Source organism: Schistocerca gregaria, chromosome X (assembly GCF_023897955.1).
Source record: "Schistocerca gregaria isolate iqSchGreg1 chromosome X, iqSchGreg1.2, whole genome shotgun sequence".
In the NCBI taxonomy this organism is placed as follows: Eukaryota; Metazoa; Arthropoda; class Insecta; order Orthoptera; family Acrididae; genus Schistocerca; species Schistocerca gregaria.
Window position 1 is genome coordinate 370,945,519 of NC_064931.1, and position 26,739 is coordinate 370,972,257.

A 26,739-nucleotide genomic window follows, 5' to 3' on the forward strand; every position below is an offset into this window, starting at 1 on the left:
GAATCTCACAGTCCCTGGGAGAACAGGCGATCGCCTCTGTACAAGAACTGCCCCTGCAGTTATCAGAGCGGCACTATGACGGACTCATCCGTTAACAGATTACATCGGATGGACATCAGAACTACCTGCTAATGAAGTACCAGCTCCAGGATGTCGGGACGATTACCAAATGCTGGAATCTAGGAGAGGCACTAGAGACTAATCGCACAGAGACAGCAGATTGATGGGTTCACTGTGACACAGGTGACTTAGTTCTTCGCATCTGAGCAATAGGTGTGGCTTAGGTAATAAAAACCAACTCTATATGGGAACAAGGACAAGCCAAGTCAATGTAAATATTAGTAATTTTTAGTAAAGTTTATCTCAGGCTGCCAGCCACCAGTTCCCATAGGGCGGGGTGGGCGGCGTCCACGACAGTCTACGAATCGACATGGATCACCTAGTCACCACCTACGGAATTCTAATGCTTGGTGCGTCCCTGCTGCTCGCGCTAAGTCCGATGCCCTGGACTTTGCTACTCTAACTGGCAGGCTACCTGGGGATCTACTACAGACTACTTGCTTACCGGCCACCTACATGCTTCTGTGCCTCCCACAGGCAGTTTACAACTTACGTCCTGGGGATTTTGACTGAGCATCATCATGATTCTTGTTTGCTAAATAATGAATTTTCCATATTGATATGTCATACGACTACTGAGCATCGATAAGCCACTCCAGCACTACTCCGCCCAAGGTGTACGACTACTGGCTTCCCGACACTAAGTTCCACCACCCACTGCAGTGGCCATCTATTGGCAGCCATTACACGTGTAATTCATGTAGCCTTTTGGCTGAAAAAGGCTTATCAGCAGCCAGCGCGCTCCTCCATGGAGGGAATCCAAACAAAAGCTGTCACGACAGCTGCCTGCTCTTTAAGACGACAGTCGAAATTTTCGAAAGCTTGAGGTTTTATCTAGAGTTGACATAGTAAGGCGTGACTGTCCATATGATAAACTGTTCTCAACCTTCGACTGTTTTGCACTTCAGTAGTCCTGTTACTTTTAAGCAAATGAAATGCACGGAATGTAGCAGATGAGTTTTGCTATATAAGCAGCAAAACAATTCTTAATAGCCGAAGTATCGAGGATATAAAGTACCAATTGACAATAAAAAGAACAGCGATACTGAAGAAAAAATTGTTAACATCGAATATAATTTTAAACGGGTGTCCTTGTGACGTGTACAGACGTGAACCGTGGATGATTAGAAATTCATATATGGGAATAGAAACTTTTGACATGTGATGTTACAGAAGAATATTAGAAATTGTATGTAGACAGAATAGGTAATGAGTGTAAACAGTAAAAAAACTGGGGCACAAGTTGATTAAAATACGCATGCATTGACAAGGCTGCTTATGTCACTAAGGAGCCTTCGAATTGTGAAAGGGTGGAAATGTGGAGGGTATAAACCGTAGCGGGACACTAAGGTTCTAATGAAGTAAACGCCAAATGGACGTCGGTTTGCCGTAATTATGCGGAGATTAATAAGCTTGCGCAAGAGTGGCATGCATTGAGAAATGCGCAAAACTGATCTCCAGCCTCGAGGCGCGAACCGTACAGAAACAAGTTAGGCGCAATTCTGCGGCTATCTAACGTTGCTCACCCGCTGTGGCACTTTGTCTTCGGGATCCGGGCGGAGCAGCACGTCGCGGGCTGGACGCGGTGGCAGCGCAGGGGTGCGCTGCAGCGGCTTCTTCTTGCTCGGCTTTTGGCTGTGGCGGTGAAAAGGCACCTCTTTACCATTGCGCTCGCTGCGATCCTTCTCGGGACGCTGCCTCCTCGGCACCTTCTTCACCGCGCCTTCGCCGACCGGGCAGCGAGGGATATTGTCTACGTCAAAATCCTCGCTATGTGGCGAAGCGCTTGTATCCCCTCTGCAGTTTTCGCTCGACACTCCCGCATTCTCTCGGCAGCTTTCAGTCAAAACGCGCTGCGCCCAAGTTCTACCCTGTGACAGCCTTTGCAGAACCTGCAACATTTTTCACTGTTTAACAGCCTGTTCTTGTGGTAAGTACTCTGAACATTGTTTAAGTTCGGGTAGTTCGAAAATATTTAATCACTTTCACAAAATAGGTGGCTAGACAGAAGTTTGAAGTCTAGTATGAGATTGGAAAGGGAGGAAGAACTTGTGGCTATCTTATAGATATTACAATTTTAGAAGCCGCAATCTTGCGTGTAACTTAAATATGAAATGGAAACATGTTATGTGACGTACTTGTTTATCAGCGTAATCTTTGCCATTTATGGCTCAGATTAACGATGAAGCTTATGTGTGTTTTCCGTTGTGTACATTGTTTCCTGTTTGTGAACAGTACAGAGATCTTACGTTTTATGAGTGTTTAGGAGTCAAACTTACACGTGTTAAGTCATTACTACGAGTCAACTTTCGCAGTAAATAAGCTGGGCATTTGCCGTCTCATTTTATACCCACTGGCAAGTAACCATTGACTTATCTTCTCTCAGTAATGGAATCTTTGAATATGCGTACTGCTGACTTTACCATGACATGTTGTACAGCTACTCGATATTACCAAACTTCAGACAGTTAAAATTAAAGAATTATGGCACCACTTCATGTGGCGTTTTCTTGATATGGCTGTAGTCAGTAGCACCATATACTTTAGCCAAATTAATTTTTGGCACCAATTGTGATGGAGGCTACTGTTTGTCACTGCAGGGCATGTTCGGGTAAGAAATATGTTCGTAAGATAAAAGAGCAAATAAAATATCTATATAAATCGCACGTGCCACAAAATGAGTAGGTAAACGAAGCTGCACGTATACCTGCAAAGGTGAGACCAAGGTGGTCTGTATTGTGACAGTAAGAGGAGACCAGTACTAAACAGATGTACTAGACTTCTGGTGTTCTATTTCGTAAGTAACAGGAGCCGCTATGCAGAGCCAAATAAAAACAAATCGTTCATTTAATCCTTGGTTTCTCTTAGATCACAAAAATACTGTAGGACGCGTTCTGAAAGTACCTATGTTTATTTGATATGTACTTGATTGTACGTATGTTCATTCCAACAAAGCTTTTATTTCTGATTAACACACAATTACAGGCATAGTTCAGCACACACATGCAACCAACACTGAAGACTTACTGCTGCCCTGCTGTTCATGCGCACTGCCTCCAAGCCTGAAATTGCTCAACGCCATAACATTGGCTGGTAATTAAGTGCATTAATATACCCAATGTAAAGTTCGGCCAGCAACCCTCTAAGTAACGACCACAGAGGAAAGCGGTACAATTCATCACTAACGAAATTTGTTGTTTTTGGATACTTATGTTCTACTGTTCAGAGTGAGTTATTGAAACACTTTGCAAATGTTAGCTGCTATCAGTTGATCTGTATTCCAAAATGATTACTCGTACCGAGATAAGGCAAATTGTAACAAATTGCAGATATATGAAACGGCTTTTTAAGCTGGATAACTTTAATTTATTACCTCACGAAAGTTTCTCAATGCATACTGAAGTGTGTCAGTAGTAATTTTCTGTCTTGATTCTATGACCTTTGTCAATATCTGTGTTTTATTGTCTACTTTCATCTTAATTTGGGGAAAGCAGAGGCTTTAATGCGTTCGAAGTGTCAGCTAGTGAACTTCAGTTATGATTTTGACTTAAGGGACAAATCTACAAGCATACCAGAAATTTTTTAATATATGAATTCACAAATATTTTTATATGTGAAACGAATTTGCTTAATATTTAAAATGTCTCGACTAAGAAACTAACCAAAAGCTTGTGCAATAGAAAATGGGAAAACAATCTACAGAATTTCACGATACTACTGAACAGGAGCACTAGCAGCAGGAAGGAAACCATACTTCAACATTAGAAACAAACTGAAGCTTGCCAGAGAAGTGCGAGATTAAGAAATTATTAAGTGAAGTCCAGAGCTCTTAGACTACTTATTAGCTGGTGCCTCTGCATCGCAGGGTATGATTGGATTCCCAGTCTGGTAAGACTTTGCCTTCGGTCTGGGATTTGGTGTGTGCTGTACATCTTTGTAATTAAGTTAATATGAAATAAGGGCAAGTCCTCGAAATAGTCACAAATAGAAAGATGCACCACGCGGCCGAACAGATCCAGACGCGCTCTCTTGGTCAGTACCGCTATACGATATTTTCATTTTCAATGTAACGTAAGATCAGACGATCAGGCAGATAGAAAAGGCGATCGCTGTCATAAAATGGAGCATTGTAAATGAAAGAAGCATTACACCAGCAAATAGGTCCACTCCTGTAGACGTGCAGTCGCAGTCTTTCATGCCCAGCAGAAATGCAAACCAGGAAGTCGTTTTAAAAATATGGAGGCATGATTAAGGCATACCAGATGATTCAGCCAGCGCTATAAAGTGAAGGAGTTACTATGTGATATGCAGTGAAGAAAGTATTATGACTTCTCTGAAAGGGTCATCGAACTGGATTATGTCGGTGCAATCGTGTGGAACCATCTTCCACGAGCAGTATGCAGTACAGTCTAGGCAAACTTATTACCTGTCAAGCTGCAATAAAAGGGGCACATTTATGTTAGAGTCAGATACGAGACAGTATTGAAAGACATTAGATCATTACAAGACCCTAATATGTGTCATTTTCCATAAAAGTAATATATAAGAATATAGGAGGGTTGAAAACAAGACAGAAGAGCTTATGATATGCGTAGATGTGGAAAATTCCTAATTAATAGGAAGAGTGTGTGTGTGTGTGTGTGTGTGTGTGTGTGTGTGTGTGTGTGTGTGTGTGTGTGTGTGTGTGTGTGTGTGTGTGTGTGTGTGTGTGTGTGTACACCATATAACCACAGGGATGGAAAAGGTAAGTATCGAGGAAGACGTCATGTATCAGGAGTTACAGACATGCATAATTTTCATGCAGAGTTAAGGAGAAGGGTGCAGTTGTGTAACTTTTACATATATTGTAAAGTAAAAATATTTAAACTAATAGTTGTGTTAATCGCAACCTAGAAGTAGGTGCTTGAGAGTTTTTACTGCAGAGTACATCTGACAATTTTAAAACAGTCTACACAGCCCTCACGAAAACTTTCAGATTTATATAACCTACATTAATTATTCCGCTCCCTGTCGGACAAAAAGAAATTTGTGATTTCGATAAAGATTTCTTAAAAGATAGCGACAGGAAAAATTAACCAAAATAATCAATTCAGGTGTTTTAAATTTCAGCAGTCAATTTTCCAACTCGTGTGCAGAAAAATAGGACACTGACAACACTTTTGTACACAGTACTCAGGCTGAAACAGTGTTTAGACAATTGCTAATGGACAATCTCATCATGCTGCACAGTTAATGAAATGAAGACCACGAGATCTTACAACCGTGAGGCAGGTTCACACAAGAGTGAGGCTGGTTAATGAAAAACAAGATACATTTTATATATAAGGTACATTTAGAAATATATGTCAAATTCATTCCACAGTAAATTTGTCAATATTTGTAAGTTGCTTTCCTACAGAATTGTCCAGAAATTAACTGAATAACTAATGGAATTAAAATCCCATGTAAGGGGAAATCCATGTAAAGGTCTGATTAAGCCACAATCCAACATTACCTGCATACTAAAAAAAACCTATAGCAATTCAAGGAAAGTCATTAACGTGTCCATTAGTATGCATCTTCTGACACATAATGCAGGTAAACTACGAGTATGTAGGACATTGTTAAACACTGAAGACACGACAGCTAGACGATATAAAAGATTCCATAACAAACTAAATGACTGTTTCTGATAATTCATAAGCTGCAATTACTTTTGACTATCACTTTGTACATGTAGCAGCAAACATAGGATTAAACGGTTGAATTGCAGAAGCAAGAGACTTTATTAATAACTTCATTCCACACAAGATTAAGCAACTAGAGGTAACACCAACATCCTTCATTGAAATTAAGACAATTATAAATACCCTGGAAAGTTAAAGCTCACGTGAGTTCATAGAATTTTAAACAGAATTCTGAAGAATTGTTTAAACTTATTAAGTAATGTTCTTAGTAACATGCAATCTATCACTACAGTATAGAAATTTCACACAGGTTAAAATGTCATTGTTAAACCACTTCATAAAGATGAAAAGTCAATTATCGTGTAGTTTCCATATGACATCTTTTTCCAAAATATTCGAAAAAGTTATATACTCTAGACTATTTTCACAGTTAAGTGGAAACTGTTTAGTGTATCATTTGGATTCCAGAATACCGTTTATGCGCTCACTCAAATAGTACAAGCCTTAACAATGCATCGCCAGGTTGTGACTTTTGTGAGTTGTGATTTTAGAATACATGTAATAGTGTAGATCATGTTACTACCTCAGAAAAAAGAAGTTTTGTGTAATTTATGTATTTACACACAGCTGGTTTGAATCTCACTTAAACAGAATGCAAAAAGTTGTGCTGAATAATTCAGGGTATCAGGTAGATTAACTTAAATTTCTGCAGTGACTAAAAATTTCAAAGGGTGGCCCAAACGATTCAAATTTTGGTCCACTCCCGTCCTTACATAGGTGAGTGACCTTCCTTTTAACGCTCAACACGCTAAATTTTTCTATTTTTTGCAGATGATATTGGTGTTCTAAAACCAGAGAGAGAGAGAGAGAGAGAGAGAGAGAGAGAGAGAGAGAGAGAGAGAGAGAGAGAGAGAGAGAGAGAGAGAGAGAATGATACGTTCCAAAGAATTGTAAGAGTGCCTGAAAATTGAGTCCCAAAATTTTGAAAAACATTACATTCATTTCTGTACAACAAATGGTCATATTTTACATAGCACTTGAGCAAGTGTCAGTAAGTACAGTATAATAAATTGTTGGGTGTACTGATGAAAACTTTAAATGGAAGTGAACTTCTCAAGTAAAGCTACTTTTGCTCTTCTACATAATTGTTAATCTTTGAAATAAATGTATCAATCAATTGATGTTTAGAGTATTTCCACCCAGTGTCTTATGGAATAATTTTCTGCAGTAACTCGTCATTGACGAAGTCAAAGCGAACAGTAAGAATAGTGTGTTGACCCACAGACGTTATGCAGGTGTATCTTTAAGGCCTAGGCATTTTAACTGCAACGTCACAATACTCATATTCGCTAGTGAAATTAGTCAAATAATCCATCACAATTTGAGAACATTTATGTTCCCACCTGGAACACTGAAGGGGAAAACGAACTTTTTTATCCATTGTTAAGAAAGCTGTCAGTACCTCTAAGCAGCTCAGTTTGCAATAACAAAAACTTTTGATCAGTTTCCCAACAACATAAAATCACAGATAGTGAATCAAGTCTTAAACATTTTTAAAATGACTTCTGGCAAATTTCCACTTCGAACTGGTAGCCAGGAAAGAACATTTTGTAGTGTAGTTGCACGAGTAGGACTACAATAATGTATTCATTAATGTTAACACTAGTCCTTTACACATCCCGTAAACTGACTCTTTCCATATTTCGATGAGAGTATTTCAGATGCTCTGGAACATTTAAAGAAGTACCTTAACGATTTTTATAGAACAGCTGGATTGCAAGACATTTGACTTTGACATGTCAGACATAAGATATGGCCCTAGACTTAAGTACGTATTTTCCGCGTCAAATATCAAATTTCTAATTTCTAATTTTTCAAGCTTTAGGTCTTTTGGAAATGCGGAGTAGGTGAAGATACAGCAAGCACGAAATTGTGGATCACAAGGACTAATAAACCATGAGAATTCATCCAAAAATTTTTAATGTTACTCGAAAACAGCTCTAGTTAAATCAACTGAACAGATGCAAAGCCAACTACTAGGAAAAAATCTGATTGTGCCTCTGAAACCGTGTAGCTTCAAAGGGAGCAAGGAATGCGAAAGTCTTTTGAAAGTTAACTAGCCTACTGAAAATAGGAATGAGGAAGATTGTTTGCTCGAAAATAGACTTCTTTCCACACGTGTGGAATCAAAATATGCTATTGGGTAACATTCATTCATTCAATACAGTGTTCCGCCACGCTGTGCACTACCATACTATCATCCTTGGCATGTTTTTCAAAATGACGTCGAAACGTTGCTGCTCGAGCCTGTCCCTCTCAGACAGTGGCCCTCCTATGGTCCTCCGGCGTGAAATGACATCTGCTGTGAGCTGGCAACTTGCAGCTGGTTCCTATAATTTTCCATCTTGTTCATGTCAACCAACAAAGCGGGCCACCGTTCTTTTCTTCTTTGTTGCTGGAGAAAGCAGCTCGTAATGTGAGCCCGGTATACTCTTGCATTATCGTTGTAGCTCTTCACCTAAATTTAGGTGGACTGAATAGGTTGGAATAACCTGTCCCGAAATTTTACAACCCTCTGATTAACCCCGACAGCAAGGAGACAGCTGACCCATTCCCCTCCTGAACCCGTGGGACACTGCTTGAGTGTTACATTGCTACCTGACCGCTTCCACATTGTTCTGCGACGATCATCGTCAGAGAACTCCCACCCTCGTCGATGGAGAGAACCCGACGCAGTTGAACCAGATTCCACTCTGATTTTTTCCGTTTTCTGTGCACTCTAAGATCGAGAGAGGTTTGGGCTTTTATAATGTACAACTACGGTCGTGTGCAGACGTTTGGGTACTGTCTGACGATACAGATTTTCCAGTTTCTTCCAGAAAGACAGTGCGCGATTTTGTAGCTTTCTCCTTGGGACATGCACAAGCCGTAATTTGTAGGCAGCAGTCATCGGCTGGTGGTGTTGAGCGCAGATGACGCCTCAGGAGCGTATCTGCTGTGTCACTAGTAGATGGGTGTCTGGAGTCTTCAGTGTTCGTTAATCGGTGGACAACTTCCCATTCTGACAACCCTACGTGCATAAAGTGACAATGCACACACAGCCTAAGCTCCAAATTAACGGCCCATGAGTACGAATAGATGATACTGCTATCATTGAGGTTTCTGGCATAGTGAATTATTTTGTTTGTGAAATTGTACGTGGGGCACGCTCATAGAATACTTTATAGATACTTACAAGTAACCGAGAATTAACCCTAAACTCTTAGAACATAATTATTTTCCTGTTTAACAACGAGTTATGTAATGCTGAGTAACATTTGAGAAAGCATACCTTAATTTGGAAAGAATAGCAAGTTTTACCTTTTTCTCAGGTGTTGCACCATTGCGGAGGGAAGTCTGAGCCAGCTTCTGCTTGAGGACATCGACCTCCTGGCGTTGAAGGTCTGCACAAATTTCAGCGCTCACCGGGTCGTCCTTAGAAAGCGCAACTGGCCTGCTCACTTCGACCTGAAGGTCTTTCTGCAAAAAGATGATTCTAGTTTACCCACAGTAGGTTTACGCATAATCTTAGTCCGTTCTTTCGAGTCAAACAAATTTACATTTATGAAGCTTACTAAAATAAATCTACGTGTTTTCTAGATAGAGACGAACAGTTCAGAATGCTCTTTATGTACCTTCCGGTCAGGTAAACCAAGCTATCCTAATCAATATTGAAGTCTCGTCGCCGCAATATAGGACGGTCAGCGTTTAACTTTCAGTTCGCTTACTGTGATTTATAGCTGAGATGAGAGCACTGGTGTCGTGGCACTAGACTTCATAAAACAATGGAGGTAGTCTTCGCAGTTCAAAACTTGAAGACAAGGGTAGGAGAACTGACACCACACCAAAGATTCTGGGAATAAAAGTGAATAGACAATCGCAATGTATAGTTATCTGTAACTGCCACGAGATTCCATCCACTCAAATCTTTCCTACACATTCAGTCGGAAGGATGACGACCGCTAAACTAAAGGCTTTTTCTTTGCTACAATTTAACAAAAATTTGTGACTACAGTTCAGCGAATCTTTCATCGGTGTTTTGGTATTGCGCCCGCTAGTAGTGAAAACATTTGACGTTTGCATTGTCAGTTCGGTAAGACAGGATGTCTTGGCTAGTCTAACAGTCCACGTCTGCCACAGTTTCAATTAATTAGGGGAGAGCATTTGACAGCATCTTGATTATAGCCCACGAGAGCCGTGCTACCAGGAAACTTTAAATTCCCAATCCATCTTCCTGGCGACAGTGGGAGATACATTTGGTCTGCCCGCCCAGCTAGCCGTACGGTCTAGGGCGATGCTTTCCGTCGGGAAGGAGTACCGGTCCACGGCACGAATCCGCCCGTCGGATTCGTGTCGAGGTCCGGTGTGCCGATCAGCCTGTGGATGGTTTTAAGGCTGTTTTCCATCTGCCTCTGCGAATGCTTATGGTTCCCCTTATTCCGCCTCAGTTACGCCATGTCGGCGATTGCTGCACAAACACTGTCTCCACATAAGCATACACCATAATTACTGTATCTTACTATATCACACAAACATTTGGGTTTACACTCTTCTGATATGAGACGTTCCGAGAGAGAGAGAGAGAGAGAGAGAGAGAGAGAGAGAGAGAGAGAGAGAGAGAGAGAGAGAGAGAGAGAGAGAGAGAGAACGCCACATGATGGGAGTATCTGATGGTTTATAAGAGGGTCAGTCCACTACTGAGCAAAAACATTTGATGTAAGGCCGCAAATCCGACTCTGGAGGGGTCACATAATAGGGAGAAAGTGGTCACCCCCAGCCAGATGATCAAGACCATTACCGAGGATACCTACGTGGCCAGGAACCCAAATGAAGTCAACTAAACAAGCAGCATCACCAAGATCCGAGTAATAGGCTGAAGGCCGCTCGTTGAGTGCATACATAAGGAAACACCTTTGAGTGAGGACCATTTAATGAAGCAGCATGCCCAATATACAGCCAATTCCCCAGTGAACATCACACACGAGCCAGGGAAGATAATGTTCCATGCCAATGGAATATATGAAGGTGTATCTCATGATCGGCGGATTGAGAGCCATTTGTGTAACAAACATTGGCACCCTGAAACTCCTGTAAGAGCCTTCAGAACACACAACGGAACACCATTGGAGTGATGGGGGCTTTTGAATCACCGAAGAGATCCACCTGGATCTGGAGCTGAATGACTAACCAAGTGGGTGTGGTCGGGAGAGAACATGGTAAAGAAGGCGAGGGGAAAGGGGGGGGGGGAGGAGAGAGATATAGGTCACAGCAGGGAAGCAAGTTGCAGCCCAACCAGTAAACCCACCTAAGGGCAGGCAGTGTACAGAAAACTACCTGAACTGTGAAAATGTAAGCAGGTGAGCAGGGCTAGAATTGATAGTGATGTCATAGGAAACCTAGAGCTGGAACTGCCGAATAGAAAGGGGAGGGACCACAGCATCAACCATAAGACTATCGAAAGGTCTAGTACAAAAAGACCAGTTGACTAAATTGATACCACGATTGAGAATTGGTTCTGAGAGAAGCGGTGTGGAAGTGACAGCTGATCCATAAACTTTACAGCCATATGCCAGATGAGACAGAACTAAAGCCTGGTAATGGCAAATAAGAGTTGAACTATTTGGGCCCCAAGAGGTGTGGGCAATGAAGGCAAGTACACAGTTTGCGACAACTTCCAGCCTTCAGATGACATGGGTCAACAAAATAAGCTTGGTGTCAAAAAGAAGACTTAAACTACGGAACTTGGGGACCATGGTCAGGTTTTGGGTGTCAAGGTAGAGCTTCAGATCAGTATGTACCGTAGTATGGCGAGAGAAGTGCACCACCCTCGACTTATGGGGAGAGCCGAAAACCATGCGAAAGTTCATATGGAAGCGCCCTGGATGGCTTCCTAGCTGCCATGCCACAGACACCACCTAGTAGGAGCTAGCCCAAATACAGAAATCATCCACATACAGGGCTGGAGTGAACAATAGTCTGGCAGAGCCCCTAAGTCCATTGATAAATAGAAGTAGTGCACTTTATTTTAAGTTGTGTGGAATGGCATCCAAGAACCCATGGCACAGGAACATTAGAATAAAAATCGAAAGGGCTTCAAATATACACACTCGTGAAGTGGGTGTAGGATGTGATGGCGCCAAGCTGTATTCCAGGCCTTACAAAGATCTAAGAAAAAACAAGACAGTGCACTGAGAATAGTCCTGCTCAATTTCAGTAGATGATCAGAGACCGTCCGTCCCTAAAGCTGCTCTGGTAAGGAGATGAAAGCTAAGATTGAAGGACCGAATTGAGTTGATGACCCACCTATTCTAGTAACTTACAGAGGACATTGGTCAGGTTGACTAGGCAGAAACCATCAATGAAGGACAGCTTCTTACCAGGCTTAAGGACAGGATCAACAATACTGTCCATCCATTGTGAGGCTAAAAACCCTTGGCGCTAAATACAGTTAAGCACCTGCAAGAGGTACTGTGGAGGAATGAAGCGTTTAAGAAATTTGTTACAGATGGGATCACGGCCAGGAGTAATCGGGGAAAGAAGACAGACACAAGAAGCTCCCACTCAGTGAAGGGTGCATTGCAGGATTACACTACGGGGTTAAACATAAGCAGAAGCTTCAGGTCACTGTCCAGAGAAATGAGGTGGCTGGATAAGAGGCTAACGCCGATGCCATCACAAAATTAGTTGCGAGATTTTCAGCAAGAACTGATGGAGCTGTATGAAGGCCACCTGGAAGGTCAGGGCCCAGAAGGGAAAACTGCACTAAACCTTGGAGGATGTGGGCAGCAACCCAGACAAAGGCACGGAACACCCTAGAGAAGAGAAAGCATTCGCAACACACTTGCACTGTTTGATTAATTAATGAGCTGTGGCAATGATATGTTCAAAGGTAGTAAGACCTGAAGAAGGCTGAGATACTCCAAGGCGTGACAACGATAACAGATAGCAGTGGCAATAGCCATTCACTACAAACCTGGTCGACAGTGAATGGGGCCTATCAACCGAGTAACAGCAATGGCGGTAGTGAGGATTTTCTTATTAGACAGACCATGGACAACCTCCTTTAAGCAACTTGATGAAGGTGTAAACACGAAACTGGGAGGCATATAGAAAACAATCAGCACGATGGAAAACCCAGGGAGTAACCGGGTCATTGGGAGGAAAGAAGTGAATTAGGGAATCAATGGGAAGTTGTCACTATCACAGGCGTTATGTAGGGACCAGGGTAAGGGGGTGGGGGAGAGGGCAGGGGAGGGGTGGGGGAGAGGGCAGGGGAGGGGTGGGGGAGAGGGCAGGGGAGGGGTGGGGGAGAGGGCAGGGGAGGGGTGGGGGAGAGGGGAGGGGAGGGGTGGGGGAGAGGGGAGGGGAGGGGTGGGGGAGAGGGGAGGGGAGGGGTGGGGGAGAGGGGAGGGGAGGGGTGGGGGAGAGGGGAGGGGAGGGGTGGGGGAGAGGGGAGGGGAGGGGTGGGGGAGAGGGGAGGGGAGGGGTGGGGGAGAGGGGAGGGGAGGGGTGGGGGAGAGGGGAGGGGAGGGGTGGGGGAGAGGGGAGGGGAGGGGTGGGGGAGAGGGGAGGGGAGGGGTGGGGGAGAGGGGAGGGGAGGGGTGGGGGAGAGGGGAGGGGAGGGGTGGGGGAGAGGGGAGGGGAGGGGTGGGGGAGAGGGGAGGGGAGGGGTGGGGGAGAGGGGAGGGGAGGGGTGGGGGAGAGGGGAGGGGAGGGGTGGGGGAGAGGGGAGGGGAGGGGTGGGGGAGAGGGGAGGGGAGGGGTGGGGGAGAGGGGAGGGGAGGGGTGGGGGAGAGGGGAGGGGAGGGGTGGGGGAGAGGGGAGGGGAGGGGTGGGGGAGAGGGGAGGGGAGGGGTGGGGGAGAGGGGAGGGGAGGGGGAGAGGGGAGGGGAGGGGAGGGGGAGAGGGGAGGGGAGGGGAGGGGGAGAGGGGAGGGGAGGGGAGGGGGAGAGGGGAGGGGAGGGGAGGGGGAGAGGAGAGGGGAGGGGAGGGGGAGAGGGGAGGGGAGGGGAGAGGGGAGGGGAGGGGAGGGGGAGAGGGGAGGGGAGGGGAGGGGGAGAGGGGAGGGGAGGGGAGGGGGAGAGGGGAGGGGAGGGGAGGGGGAGAGGGGAGGGGAGGGGAGGGGGAGAGGGGAGGGGAGGGGAGGGGGAGAGGGGAGGGGAGGGGAGGGGGAGAGGGGAGGGGAGGGGAGGGGGAGAGGGGAGGGGAGGGGAGGGGGAGAGGGGAGGGGAGGGGAGGGGGAGAGGGGAGGGGAGGGGAGGGGAGGGGGAGAGGGGAGGGGAGGGGAGGGGGAGAGGGGAGGGGAGGGGAGGGGGAGAGGGGAGGGGTGGGGGAGAGCGAAGGATCAATGGAAGATGAAGTGCCATATGTGGCACTAAAATCAGCAGGGTAACCATCATTCGAAAGAGAGAGGTCGTGGTCGGCAAGAACTTTGTCAATGAGAAGCACCTGACTAGATAAAAAGTGCTGCCCCATAAAATGTGATGGTCATTAAAATTCTAAGAGGAGGAGGAAGAGAATTGTTGAAAGATGGCAGATTGGGCAGCAGATGTAGGTGGCAACTGCTTCCACTGTGCTATGAAGAGGGATCCACTTACTAATAATACCCATATTGACCAACATGCGAAAACCACCAGAAATCCTTGAAGGTGGGACTCTTCCGACAAAGCACCGAACCCCAGAAGGTGATGAGAGCATCAGTAAAATGAGATTCCTGGAGAACAACGAACTGTCAAGTGAACGGCAATAAGATTTTGCAGCTCTGGGAGGTAATAGTAGTTCCATTGAATAAGCATGGAGCAGCTATGAAAATGGGGTGTGAATAGCCTGGAATTAGTCACTGTCTGGTCACCATCTGTCCCCAATGAGGACAGAGTGACATCCGTAAGACGCCACACTCTGGTAGAGAGATTTCAGGCGTGCCGCAGGGGAGTTTCGTAGGACCGTTGCTATTCACAATATACATAAATGACCTTGTGGATAACATTTGAAGTTCACTGAGGCTTTTTTTGCGGCTAATGCTGTAGTATATCGAGAGGTTGTAACAATGGAAAATTTTACAGAAATGTAGGAGGATCTGCAGCGAATTGTCGCATGGTGCAGGACATGGCAACTTAATCTCAATGTAGACAAGTGTAATGAGCTGCGAATACATAGGAAGATCCCATATCATTTAGCTACAATATAGCAGGTCAGCAACTGGACGCAGTTAATTCCATAATTTATCTGGGAGTAGACATTAGGAGTGATTTAAAATGGAATGATCATATAAAATTGATCGTCGGTAAAGCAGATGCCACACAGATTCATCGGAAGAATCCTAAGGAAATGCAATCCGGAAACAAACGAAGAGAGAGAGAAGATCAAACGGAGAGTAGAACAGGATCGTTTAGTAATCGCGAAAGCGTTACGGAGACAAACTCCAGTGGAAGACTTTGCAGGAGAGACGCTCAGTAGCTCGGTATGGGTGTTTGTTAAAGTTGCGAGAACATACCTTCACCGAGGATTCAACCAGTATATTGCTAGCTCCTACGTGTATCTCGCTAAGAGACCGTGAGGATAAAATCAGAGATTAGAGCCCACACAGAGGAGGCATACCGACAAGCTCTCTTTCCACTAACAATACGAGACTGGAATAGAAGGGAGAACCGATAGAGGTTCTCAAAGTACCCTCCGCCACACACCGTCCAGTGGCTTGTGGAGTATGGATGTAGATGTAGTGAGAGGGAAGACTGTACCTCCATAGGCTCTGGAGGAGGAGGAGGAGGAGGAGTGGAGTGGGGTGGGTTGCCCTGGGACAGGTTTTTGTTCTCTTTCATAGGTTGATGCGGGCAGAGCAAAGATGGAGGGCAGGCATCTGCAAGATCCGGGAACCAAAGGGAAAGGGCAACCTTGGGGGCGCAGAGACTATGTCCTGTGGTCGATTTGTTGAAGCATGCCCCCAGCCTGAGACATTCCAGGGAGACAGGTTCAAGGAGGAACACTTCAGCTGGAGAGGTGGAGTGACATAGTAACTGCTGGGAAGGGGGATAGGAGAGGGGAAAGAGGGGAATTGGACAGGGTTAAGGAAGAGGAAGGATGGGGAAAGGATGTTAGAGGCGAAAGTAGAAGCCATGCACACAGGATCAAGTCTGACATTTTTTTTATGAGCCACAGTTAAGGTAAACGATCAACTGCAACTTTTCGCAACAGGGAATCTTCTGAGTGTGTTGAGTTATGGTCGAAACACAGATGGTGAAATACAGGGGATTGCTTCCTGGAGTGGGTGTCCACATTCACCACAAAGGGTCCACCATATATTGGGAAGATGTGCCCAAAATGAAAGCACTAAAAGCGCCTCATGGACTGCGGGATGTATGGCTTCACATCGCACTGGTAACGCACAACCTTGATCCCCAGGAGGATATCACCCTCAAAAGGCAGAATAAAGGCGCCATTATCCTTACGACATTTCTGTACACACTGGACAAAATGAATTCCGTTTCGCTTCAGACTAAACAAGAATTGTTCAGTTTGAAGGATGAGGTCACCATGAGAAAGAGCTCCCTGAACCACATTCGAGAGCTGGTGAGGTGTCGACGTAAGAATGTCGACAAGATGAGCCCAAGTATGAAGGCTGCTGATCAACAGAGAAAACAACTGCATTTTACAGAGACACTCCACGGCGCCAAACTTGACTTCAATTTTTCCCCACACAAAAATAACGGCTTTGAGGTGTTTAATGTATTCCCAATCCATGCTAGTACAGGACAGGTAGTGGGGAAAGTGTTTCACAATAAGCTAGCAAGCCTGGCCGCCTACTAGGGTGTAGTCATGCAGGGGAAGGCAGCAGGGATCTTAATGAGCTGCATTCAATGATCCATTACCAAATGAAGAAATGGCTGAAGGACAGCCTGTTGCTTTGGAGCTTGATACGTTTCATATGCAAACCATTCACCTTGATACCACCACTCCAATCAGGGGCTCTCTCCATGAGCGCCACCCAGCCACACCGAAAACCATCCAGCATGGCGTCTATTGCCAGGCGTCCTGATGCTACAGAACGACAATCAACTACTGCTGGCATAAGTCAGGTGACAAGAGCTCAGTTATCTAAAGTGTGGCCCCTTTCTTGTCAGGGGGCACAGCCAGATGGGTACATAACAGCCCCACAACATGGCCTGTCTACACATGCTTGTGACCTACCTGGTCAGATAGGGTGTACAGCTGGAAAACGTAAAGGGGAGGGAGGGAGACAAGGAAAGGTAGAAGTATCAACGTCGTAGGTTCTGGGTGGGGGGAGAGGGTCTTCCTGAAATAGTTCACACTATGGAGAAGAATTTATAAGTGGGTGTCATACCCCAAATGTGGAGCAAAAATGCTAAGGAAGGAAAGGAAAAACCAACAATCGCAAGTCACAGGAAACCAGTTGGATAGCTAGGTCGACATTACTAAGAACACCGAGATAGGGGAAGGGGGCATTGGGGAAGGAGTGAGTGGCACAGTGAAGGAAAGGCAGCTAAGGAAGAGAGGGCTGCAATAACTCAAGGACCCCATGGATGCCACGCACTATCTCATGAACGAACCTTGAGCACGGAGGGAGGGAGCAGCAGTGCTTTTTCTTTAAGGAAGATTTTGTAAACTGTCACGAATTTATCACCTGGTTTTGTTTTGCTTTATAGTGCAGAAGGAACTGGGGTCATATGCACCCAAGTCAAAACTATAGAACACGTAACTGTAGTTAAAAACGACTACACGTCAGTCGCAATTGGCATAAGAGAAGATACCTAGAAACAGGCACGAGGTGAAAGGGCTAAAAGAGACCATCCAGAAATCGAGGTCCAAAACTAAAAATTGAATGGCCTTCACCATATTGCTTTGGCGGATAAAAATAAAACTCGGTCAACAGCCCACATGTCATTTGCTATAACGGCCGTAACTCAGACGGCAAACCCCAACGAGAAGTTAAAAGGTCAAAAAATGGACGTTCCACCAGTAAGAAGAGGACAGTCAGAACTTCAGCGGAATGTGTACAAAGTGGTGGGGTAGCGCCACTTATCAAATGAAGATGGCTAAAAAGGCAGTGTCCAATACGCAGCCTAGTTAAAATGACCTCTTCCGGGCGAGAGGGGCGAGAGGCGGTCGGCCAAGCCGCTGGGAGAGGCTTGATAAGCTGGAGCTTATTCCGTGAATGGAGGACCATTAGCGATGACAGACACCACCTCCTGGCAGATGGAGACACTGATCAGAGGGGATGCAAGTACGCGCGAGCTGAGATACGAGAGAGGTGGCCATTGTCTTCGGCAATGGCAACTCTCACTTAGATTCTTAATAATGTAACAATATTTAGTGCAATTGATTGTGTTGTTCTGAGAACACGAGTTTGATCGTAACAATTTACTTAGCACATACTGTGTCTGCAAACCAACATCAAGTTATAAAAGAATGACCACAGGAATCTTATTGATTGCACGAGTTAAGAATGTCCACTGTTTTCCTTTATTTCCTTATCCTATTGCGCCCACAGCGGGAGGGAAAAAGAAACGAATATATCGAAATAACTGCAGGAAGAATGTTTGGGGAGAGAGTAAGGATCGAACGACATTTTGAGGAAAATTTTCGGAGCAAAAAGGGATGACATTAGCGGAGAGTGGCGAAAACTGCATAACGAAGAGATTCATGAACTCTATTCAAGCCCTGTCCATCAGTATTATTAAATGACGTAGGCTGCAATGGGCGGGTCACGTAGCTCGAATGGATGAGGGCAGGGCAGCGCGCAGAGTACTGGTAGGGCATTTAGAGGGAGAAAGTCATGTGGGGAGACCGAGGCGTAGATGGGAGGATAATGTTAAGGCTGATTTGAGGACCCTAGGTATTGAATGTGAATGGAAGGAAATAGCCCAAGACATGGACAGAGGGCGAAAATACGTTGCTGCGGTAATGGACTATAGAGTCGTGAGTGAGTACAACTAATCAATAGGAAGCGATTATGGAAGCTCAAACTTCAGCCTTTGGCTGTAACGAGGTGTAGGAAGTTTGGATCGTCTGCAAAACACGTTGCACTCTTTGGGAGGCGAAGCGCGGTATCTTTCCCATTGTGTAGAAGGGAGGTTTGACCGGCAACTTTAAACCTGGGAAATTCTGGACTGATTGGTTGGCAGCCGCCCCCACCATGAGCGGTCATGCGAGCAGAGCAATAGCGTGTCAGTCATGGACTGCTGCTGAAGACTTGGACGAGAGAGGACGCTTTTCTGAGATGGGTAGAGCGATGCTCTATTTAAGTGTGGAAATGTGCTATATTTATGATTAATGGTTTAACATTAGGTAAACAACTATTTCTGCAGCCAGACGTAATATTAATATTTTGAGGGAACGAAATTTATTTAGGTAGGTAATGTGCAATAGTAGGTGATGTAGAAACGCTTGTTTTGTGATAGTAATTAACAATTCTGGGGTTTTATAACAATTTCGCTTTGAATAATTTAATCTTTCTTTGTCGAGCAAGCAAGTTCATTAGGAAAAATTAATATTTCAAGTGCGTGTGGCAATTTACTTAGTTTTGCACCTGGCACTCACCACGTGCGGGTGATCAATAATCAAAACTAGTTGAGACACGAGTGCTATGGACCTATAGCATGTAAGCAGGAAGCGTGCTATTGCGTGAAATATGCATGTGGAATAAAACACTTATAATTTTTAAATTTTCTTACGTATCTGCAATCTTTCTTTAGTAACGTAGATCCTTTGTGAAGGACACGTGGTAACTCGTGTGAAGGCGTGTGTCAAATTTTAGGAAACCAAGTGAAGATAATGCTTGCTTATTCATGTTTATTGAAATGTAGAGTCACGTGGGGACATTTTCTGAATAATTAATACTGCAAAGTGGGGAAAGATGTTAGTAAACTGATAACGTAACCATTAACTTTGGATGGAACGAAGTAGTTCAACTTGTGTGTATTTTGTGTAATTTTGGAAGGGTTTTCATATTTCAATGGGTGACTGTGTCGGGAGTAGGCAGCAGTACAGTAGTGGCTATTAAAGTGAATGATCTAATAGGCGCGGAATTTGTATGTGATGATTTTGGGTACAGGTAGTTACTGAATGGTGAATATCTGAACTGCTAACGGCTAGATCCTTACGTTTTTCCTGTGCATGTTGAGTAATGGATTCAGTGATGAAATATCCTTTTCTTCCGATCAAAAAGTGGGCATTTGTGGTAAGAGAGACCACTCTGTAGGAGACCACAGTCTTAGTAAAAGAGATGCGTTAAGGTTTGTTTAAAGAGGGGAATTTTTTCCTTATCTGAAATTCTTGCTGAATAAACCAATTTGTTATATATAATTCAAATTTGAGTCTTAACATGCTTTCTGTAACAGTAGACAAGGCTTTCATTATTTTATCTCATTATCTGTTGACAAAGAAATTTATTATTTAATGATTTTCCTGTATGTTTGAATGTCAATCAGTGGGCCAAGCAGAACTGACATAGTTTTAATGTTAGGGCATTTATGCAAAGGTCCAGCAAATAAATTCGTTGTGCGTAGTATTAAACTGAAGTAGTAGAGGGAACCTTCCACGAGGACTGCAGCCTTGGCAGCAGCGTCAGCAGCCTAGTTTCCTGGCAGTCTGATATTTCTGTGGGTTCCTTGTCATGTCGCACTGGCTCCACCAATAGCGAGCAAGTGACAATTTTCCTGAACCCGCTGCACTAAGAGATGGGCGGTGTACAGTGCACAGACTTTGAATGGCGCCGGGTGAGAGCATAGGACAACTGAAAAGGCTGTGTCACCTGATATACTCAGTGCCAGGATACAAGATTAACAGAGCGTGTTCTAGCTCTCTCATAGTAAAGGCGGCATTGTAACACTATTCGTAGAAGAGGGTATCGCCCGAGCCGCCTCCACTCGTTGATTGATGAAGGCAGCATGATAGTGGGAAGACCTCGAAATTTCCGCAGAATGGTGGCCCAAGGTGTGAGATAGCAATAGGGTCCACGATAACCGACTGCTAGTGTGAGGCCGGAAATTGGGGAATGGATGTTGGTCCGAGAGAGCAGCTGGCGGTTGGCCCAAACGACAGAGGAAGGGGTGGAACTGTTATAAGAACTAGTGAATGAAATCCAGCTAGCTCATTTTCTGTCCCTAACAACGGTACGACACTGCACGCATCTGTTTATAATGAATGCAGTTTGCCATGGCGGTTATAAACGCGGAGATCACATCACTGTGCGCGAATTGCATCGTGACATGCCTTAGTCCACCAAGGGACTGGGACATGGCGCGGCGAAGAGGAAGTCCAAGGAATGAAAAGTTCTGCAGCAGTAAAGAGAACTTGAGATATTCCACCTGGTCATCAGAACTGGGGAAATCTTCGAAGGTCGCCAGGGAGGAGAACATCTGAAAGTCTGCCGTAGTAAGCTGTCATTTGGGTGTGCACGTAGATAGCGTAGGAGTCAGCAAACGGACAGCACACGGGAATTTATCGCTCGAGTAGTTGTAAAGAACAGAACACTGAAGACTATGGGCAAGCTGGGCAGTGACGAAGGATATTTCCAGATGGGAATAGGCGTGGGAGGATTCAGAAAGGAAAGTGCGTGTTCCAGTGTTAAGGCAGAAGAGATTAAGTTGATGAACGTCAGCCAACAGTGTACCTCTGACAGATTCTGGGAGAACCCCAAATGGGATAATGCACATTGAAGTCACCAAATAGCAAAAAATGGGGGGGTAGCTGCTCAGTAAGCTGAAGGAAGTCTGCCCTGGTGACATCAAATTATGGCGGGACATAGATGGTATAGAGGAAAAATGTCAGGTAAGGAAAGAAGGAAAAGGCGAACTGCAAGAGCTTTGAGATGGGTAGTCAGAGAGCTGGGTTGACAGTCATCCTGTATGACAGGCAGGACACTCCCACGAGATTGAATGGCGACCTCATGGGGAAGGTCAAAGCAAATCGTTAAGGAAGTTGAATGTTCTAAACCGTCTTGAGGACGCAATTTTGTTTCCTGAATGCAGAGTACAAAGGATGCTGCGATGCTAAGAGCAGCTGTAAATCCTCTTTGCAGGACCGAAGGCTGGCTACGTTCTGTTGGAGAAGAGTCATGAAGAGAGACGTAGGGATGCCAACTCGGTGGCTGTCTCTACAACAAAGGCACAGGATGAGGAGAATTCTGCTCCTTCAGGTCCACAGAAGCATCGGCTTGCTTCTGCAGTCAGTCTTGAGTCCAACGCTGAAAAACCGTTGGTGGTGTGCACTGATGACGCGGAGGCCAGCCGGGCTAATATATCACGTGGCGACACCGTCTAAGAGGATCTGGGAGTCGGCGAAGGAGAAGATCGTTTGCCTTTGGTGGACTTCTTCGAGCCTTTCCAGTTGAAGGAGGACTGGAAGATTCGAGTGCTGGCTGTAGGAAGTATTCACAGGAGAGTTGCTCCTGTACTTTCCAGCATACCTGTTGTGGTGCTGGTGGCTTCGACCCTTGAACCGAGTTTGATACCTTGTTGCAGAGGTGGACACGTGGAGGGGGGGAATGGCGATGCTACCTGTACACCTTACGTCAGAACTGAATTGGAGGGCGCATGTCTGTGTGGCCATATCATTCATGGAGAGAAGGGTAACAAGAATAGAACTATAGGTGCCAGACGGGCGAACGCAGGGTTTGTGACTAGCCAGTATCTTGCGAGCGACTGGGTAAGACTTTTTACTTTACCCAGATCTATTTGACAGCCCGCTCATCAAGATACATGAGAAAACCCAGAGAGGCGGCGGCATGGCCGTCAGTGCAGTTGATACAGCAGGGAAGAGGCGGCAGACAATCGTCCTTGTGCATATCCCTACCACACGATACATGTATGTCTGGGTGTCGACAAGACGTTCTAGTTTGGTTGAAACGATGACACTGGTAGCAGCCCATCGGGTTCGGAATGTACGACCGGACTGTGGTAAATTTCATAGCCTGCTTTGATCTTTGTTGGAAGCACCGCTCTTAAAGGTCAGAAGGTGTGTGGTTGGACACTAAAGAAGAACCTATTGCATCACCCAATGGACGGCACTGGCACCCTAATCGGAGGTAAGATATGATCACGGCCTCAGTCCGACCGTTGAGGAGCCTAGTATAAATTACGCCACAAGAAGAATGAGTGCTATGGGCACAGACACGAACAGGGTAACCATGGAGAAGCGGGGTGGCAAGCAGTTATATTGTACTTCAGAATCAGTAGTAGTCTCCAAAAGCGAAGTGCCTGTCTGCCCCCTCCCACTCCCCCTCCCCCGCCCCCCTTCCCAGTCCAGCTCTGCAACAAGCTATCAAACTCTCATCTCACCACCTTTCTGAATAATAAACGGATTTACTGTGGTGAAGGACTGACTCATCAGTATGAGAGACGAGGAACCATTGTGCAACAGGAGAGGTCTTTGAATCGTTAGCCTCATTAGGTTTACATTTCTTAGATACTTATTGGGAAGACGATTAGTTCATTGCTAGGAAGTCCATCACGATTGTCAGCATCTCAAATGGCTCACTCCTTCCAACTGGGGCCCCCTCCACAAGGGGGTGCTCCCACCTTAGATAACAGGTCACACCTCCCAACACCTGACAGAGGGACAAATCGGCAATATGGGAAGGTTGCAGCTGAGAATTACTTCTCCTAGGGGTTATGTGCGAACCCTATCTGTCGACCCAGGGTTGGGAATAACGAGTTACCCCGTCACCTGTTATGCGTCAGATGTGTGGGCCGGCCTTCAGGAGCCCACAGGAGACTGTTCTTCCTTCAGGGAAGAACAACGCAGAAAATTCCAAGTAACACACCAGACATGTTCACTAAGGGAGGGAAGAAAGAATAGCAGAGGATAGGCATGCAACACGGAAGGGAAAGATTCTACAAAGACTGGGGCCCCGTAGTACCCAAGCACTAACCTGCCACAGAGTGTCGAGCCCCCTGGGGGAATTTATCATCTGGGTGCTGTGTGTGACTAGTAGTGGACAGTGTTTGTATTCTGTAGGCCACAGCACAGCTCATGGAGGGTGCTTTGTACAAATGTAATATTTCTGTCGTCTAACGCTTATTTAGAGAGAGAGAAATTATGTTACTTGACTGCCGTTATGTTCTTATAGGAAACATACTTTTCACAAAAAGTTGTATCCCACAAGATTTGTGTATTGGTGTCCTATTATTCTGCTAGTGAAGCTTAACGCCTATCCAAGTAGCTGGCATGGTGATTGCCACGCCTGTGTTTTCTATTTTAACAGCCACAGTTGCATTTCACCTTCAGTTATCTTTACTCCCATTTACACGGTTCTTCTGTCTGACAGAGTCGTGCAGAGGGACGGCACACCGAAATACAAAGCATCGTTTCCACACTATCTTGGATGATTCGTTGGCATCACCACTTCCCTACCTCTCATCGCGTCCCAGTAGCCAGTAGACTACCACCCCTTTGCCTTGTTTGGATCTACTGAAGGACAGGTGACTGCCTGATTATATACATACATTTGTAGCACATATCGTAAGGCAGAGTGTCAGACCTCACGGCACACTTCAAATTGTCATGGCTTATCTGCGCCATTGCCTTCACGACTCCTGTTAATCTGAAGGTCAACTCCGATGACACCATCAGAGAATATGCGTGAACAGTTGAGTGTCCCCTGGTCAGATTCAGCTGCATAACCATCTTTATGTAGTCTTATTATTGAAGAAAGTCAACTTTCAGAAAAGCCGTCTTGAGTAAGAGGTTTCCTTTGGTAAGCTTTAAAATACCGGGTCTCTGGAGGTGCTAAACTTGCATTTTGTTCCATACCATACTCATTACGAAACACTTTCGAGTTCAGCTATCATGGCCACTGCGCGTGTAACTGTTAGCAATAATCAACCGTTTATATTTTTTACCGACGTTCATATTTTCTAGAGTGGTATCATACAGCACTCAGGCCTCCTAACAGGAGGCCGTTCTTACGGGAGAACACGGGAAATGGGCTCCAGTCAATCAGCTTCAGGTATAAATATAACACACTGAAAGTGAAGGTCACGATTTTTATTTATTATAAACTTAAGGTGACGGCATCCCTGAATTTCCTTTATTAATGGTAACTAGCCTCAACCTTGCAAGGCCACAAATCAACCGTTGTCTGAGCAAGGCCAGAATTGCAACACTGCCTGGATAGGGGACTCAACACTGAAGAGGTTAATTCAAGGACGCACTAACCTCACCCTGTCTCCCTCAATGAAATAGTTTTGCCCTGTGCATTCAACTGGGAAGCATGTTTCTAATTAACAACGTTGGGCAGCCAGGCGCCAGAGGAAAATAGCGCTGGGGAGTCTAGCTTTCCGAAATACGCTCCTGAAGTGATCGAAAACTGCGCTGCTTTACTTGTTTCAGCGAACTCTCAGTTCCACATTTTAGTTATTTACTGCTGTGAGGAAATATCCTCCGTTGAGCAGCGATTTGCAGTTTAATTAAATGAACTTCAGCTATGCAGGGGAATGCGCTGCTATTTAACTTAAAGACACGATGCCGCAGACAGACGTCAAATATTGCTGCCACCACACTAACTCAGAAGTTTATCAGATTATTAGGTGGTGTTGGCAATATATTACAAGAACATTTGCACAGTACGAATTTGCGTAAGATGTAATTTACATGCAGAATAACTACATGTAGTTTACAGTGAGTATTACAATTTCAGTTTTGTTTTAGTTAACTCCAATTATTCCTACATTATTCTCATGCGGTTTGTGGAAGTCCTTCCCCATTTCGGAACATATTCAGACTGCGACTGTGTTTACTGAAATATGGATCAGATTTCATATGAATGGGTGTAACGTTTCAGGACAAAAACCGTACAAGTCGCTTATAAACACTCAGGGACACGAGTAAGGATAAGGGCAGACTTTCATAGCGTATCTCCTAAAATAATGTCTTACGTATGTTTTGAAATGTATAGTAAGCTTCCACCTGCACGCACGAACTGTTCAAGTAACATTTCTTTTGGAACATCCAGGAAGTACTAAGTGTAGTTTCCTATATACCGATGAAACTCCACGACTATTTCTACGGAAAACTGAAAGAATGTTTTCGACATTCTTTTCCCACACATTATTATCTGTAAGTACTGAATCCTATTACGCCTGATTCGTATCGTCTCATTCTGCTACATTTTTTAATTTCATAAAATGCCTAACACTTTATCTACACTAGACCCTAGTTCCCAATATTCACTTTTCACATGTCTTAAGATCAGACTGGACATTATTTTGATATTTTTCCACGCAACAGAACCTCTTATCTCTTAGTTTGAATAAGGCCAGATTACAACGGCTACTTCGCGCCATGTCAGTTTAAATCTTTTACAACCACCGTGTCATACGTCAATGGGGCAAAAGCAATGTCACTTCTGGTTTCGGACGACACTCCATCCAGGATAACATTCTACTTACTATTTACCTAGAAATACTGTGCATCCCAAAACTAGTGAACTTTTATTAAAACTGTGTGCCCGACCGAGACTCGAACTCGGGACCTTTGCCTTTCGCGGGCAAGTGCTCTACCATCTGAGCTACCGAAGCACGACTCACGCCCGGTACTCACAGCTTTACTTCTGCCAGTATCCGCCTCCTACCTTCCAAACTTTACAGAAGCTCTCCTGCGAACCTTGCAGAACTAGCACTCCTGAAAGAAAGGATATTGCGGAGACATGGCTTAGCCACAGCCTGTGGCTAAGCCATGTCTCCGCAATATCCTTTCTTTCAGGAGTGCTAGTTCTGCAAGGTTCGCAGGAGAGCTTCTGTAAAGTTTGGAAGGTAGGAGGCGGATACTGGCAGAAGTAAAGCTGTGAGTACCGGGCGTGAGTCGTGCTTCGGTGGCTCAGATGGTAGAGCACTTGCCCGCGAAAGGCAAAGGTCCCGAGTTCGAGTCTCGGTCGGGCACACAGTTTTAATCTGCCAGG

At 45.1% G+C, this 26,739-nt stretch overlaps 1 protein-coding gene across 1 annotated transcript in view; it reads right to left on the reverse strand.

The window, feature by feature from the left end:
- LOC126298374 (uncharacterized) overlaps positions 1-26,739 on the reverse strand; it is a gene marked incomplete in the record, with an annotated part of 141,431 nt that overhangs the window by 62,198 nt on the left and 52,494 nt on the right. The window contains 2 exon segments of the mRNA XM_049989680.1: positions 1,647-2,012; positions 9,147-9,305. Coding sequence (XP_049845637.1) covers positions 1,647-2,012; positions 9,147-9,305 — 525 coding nt within the window.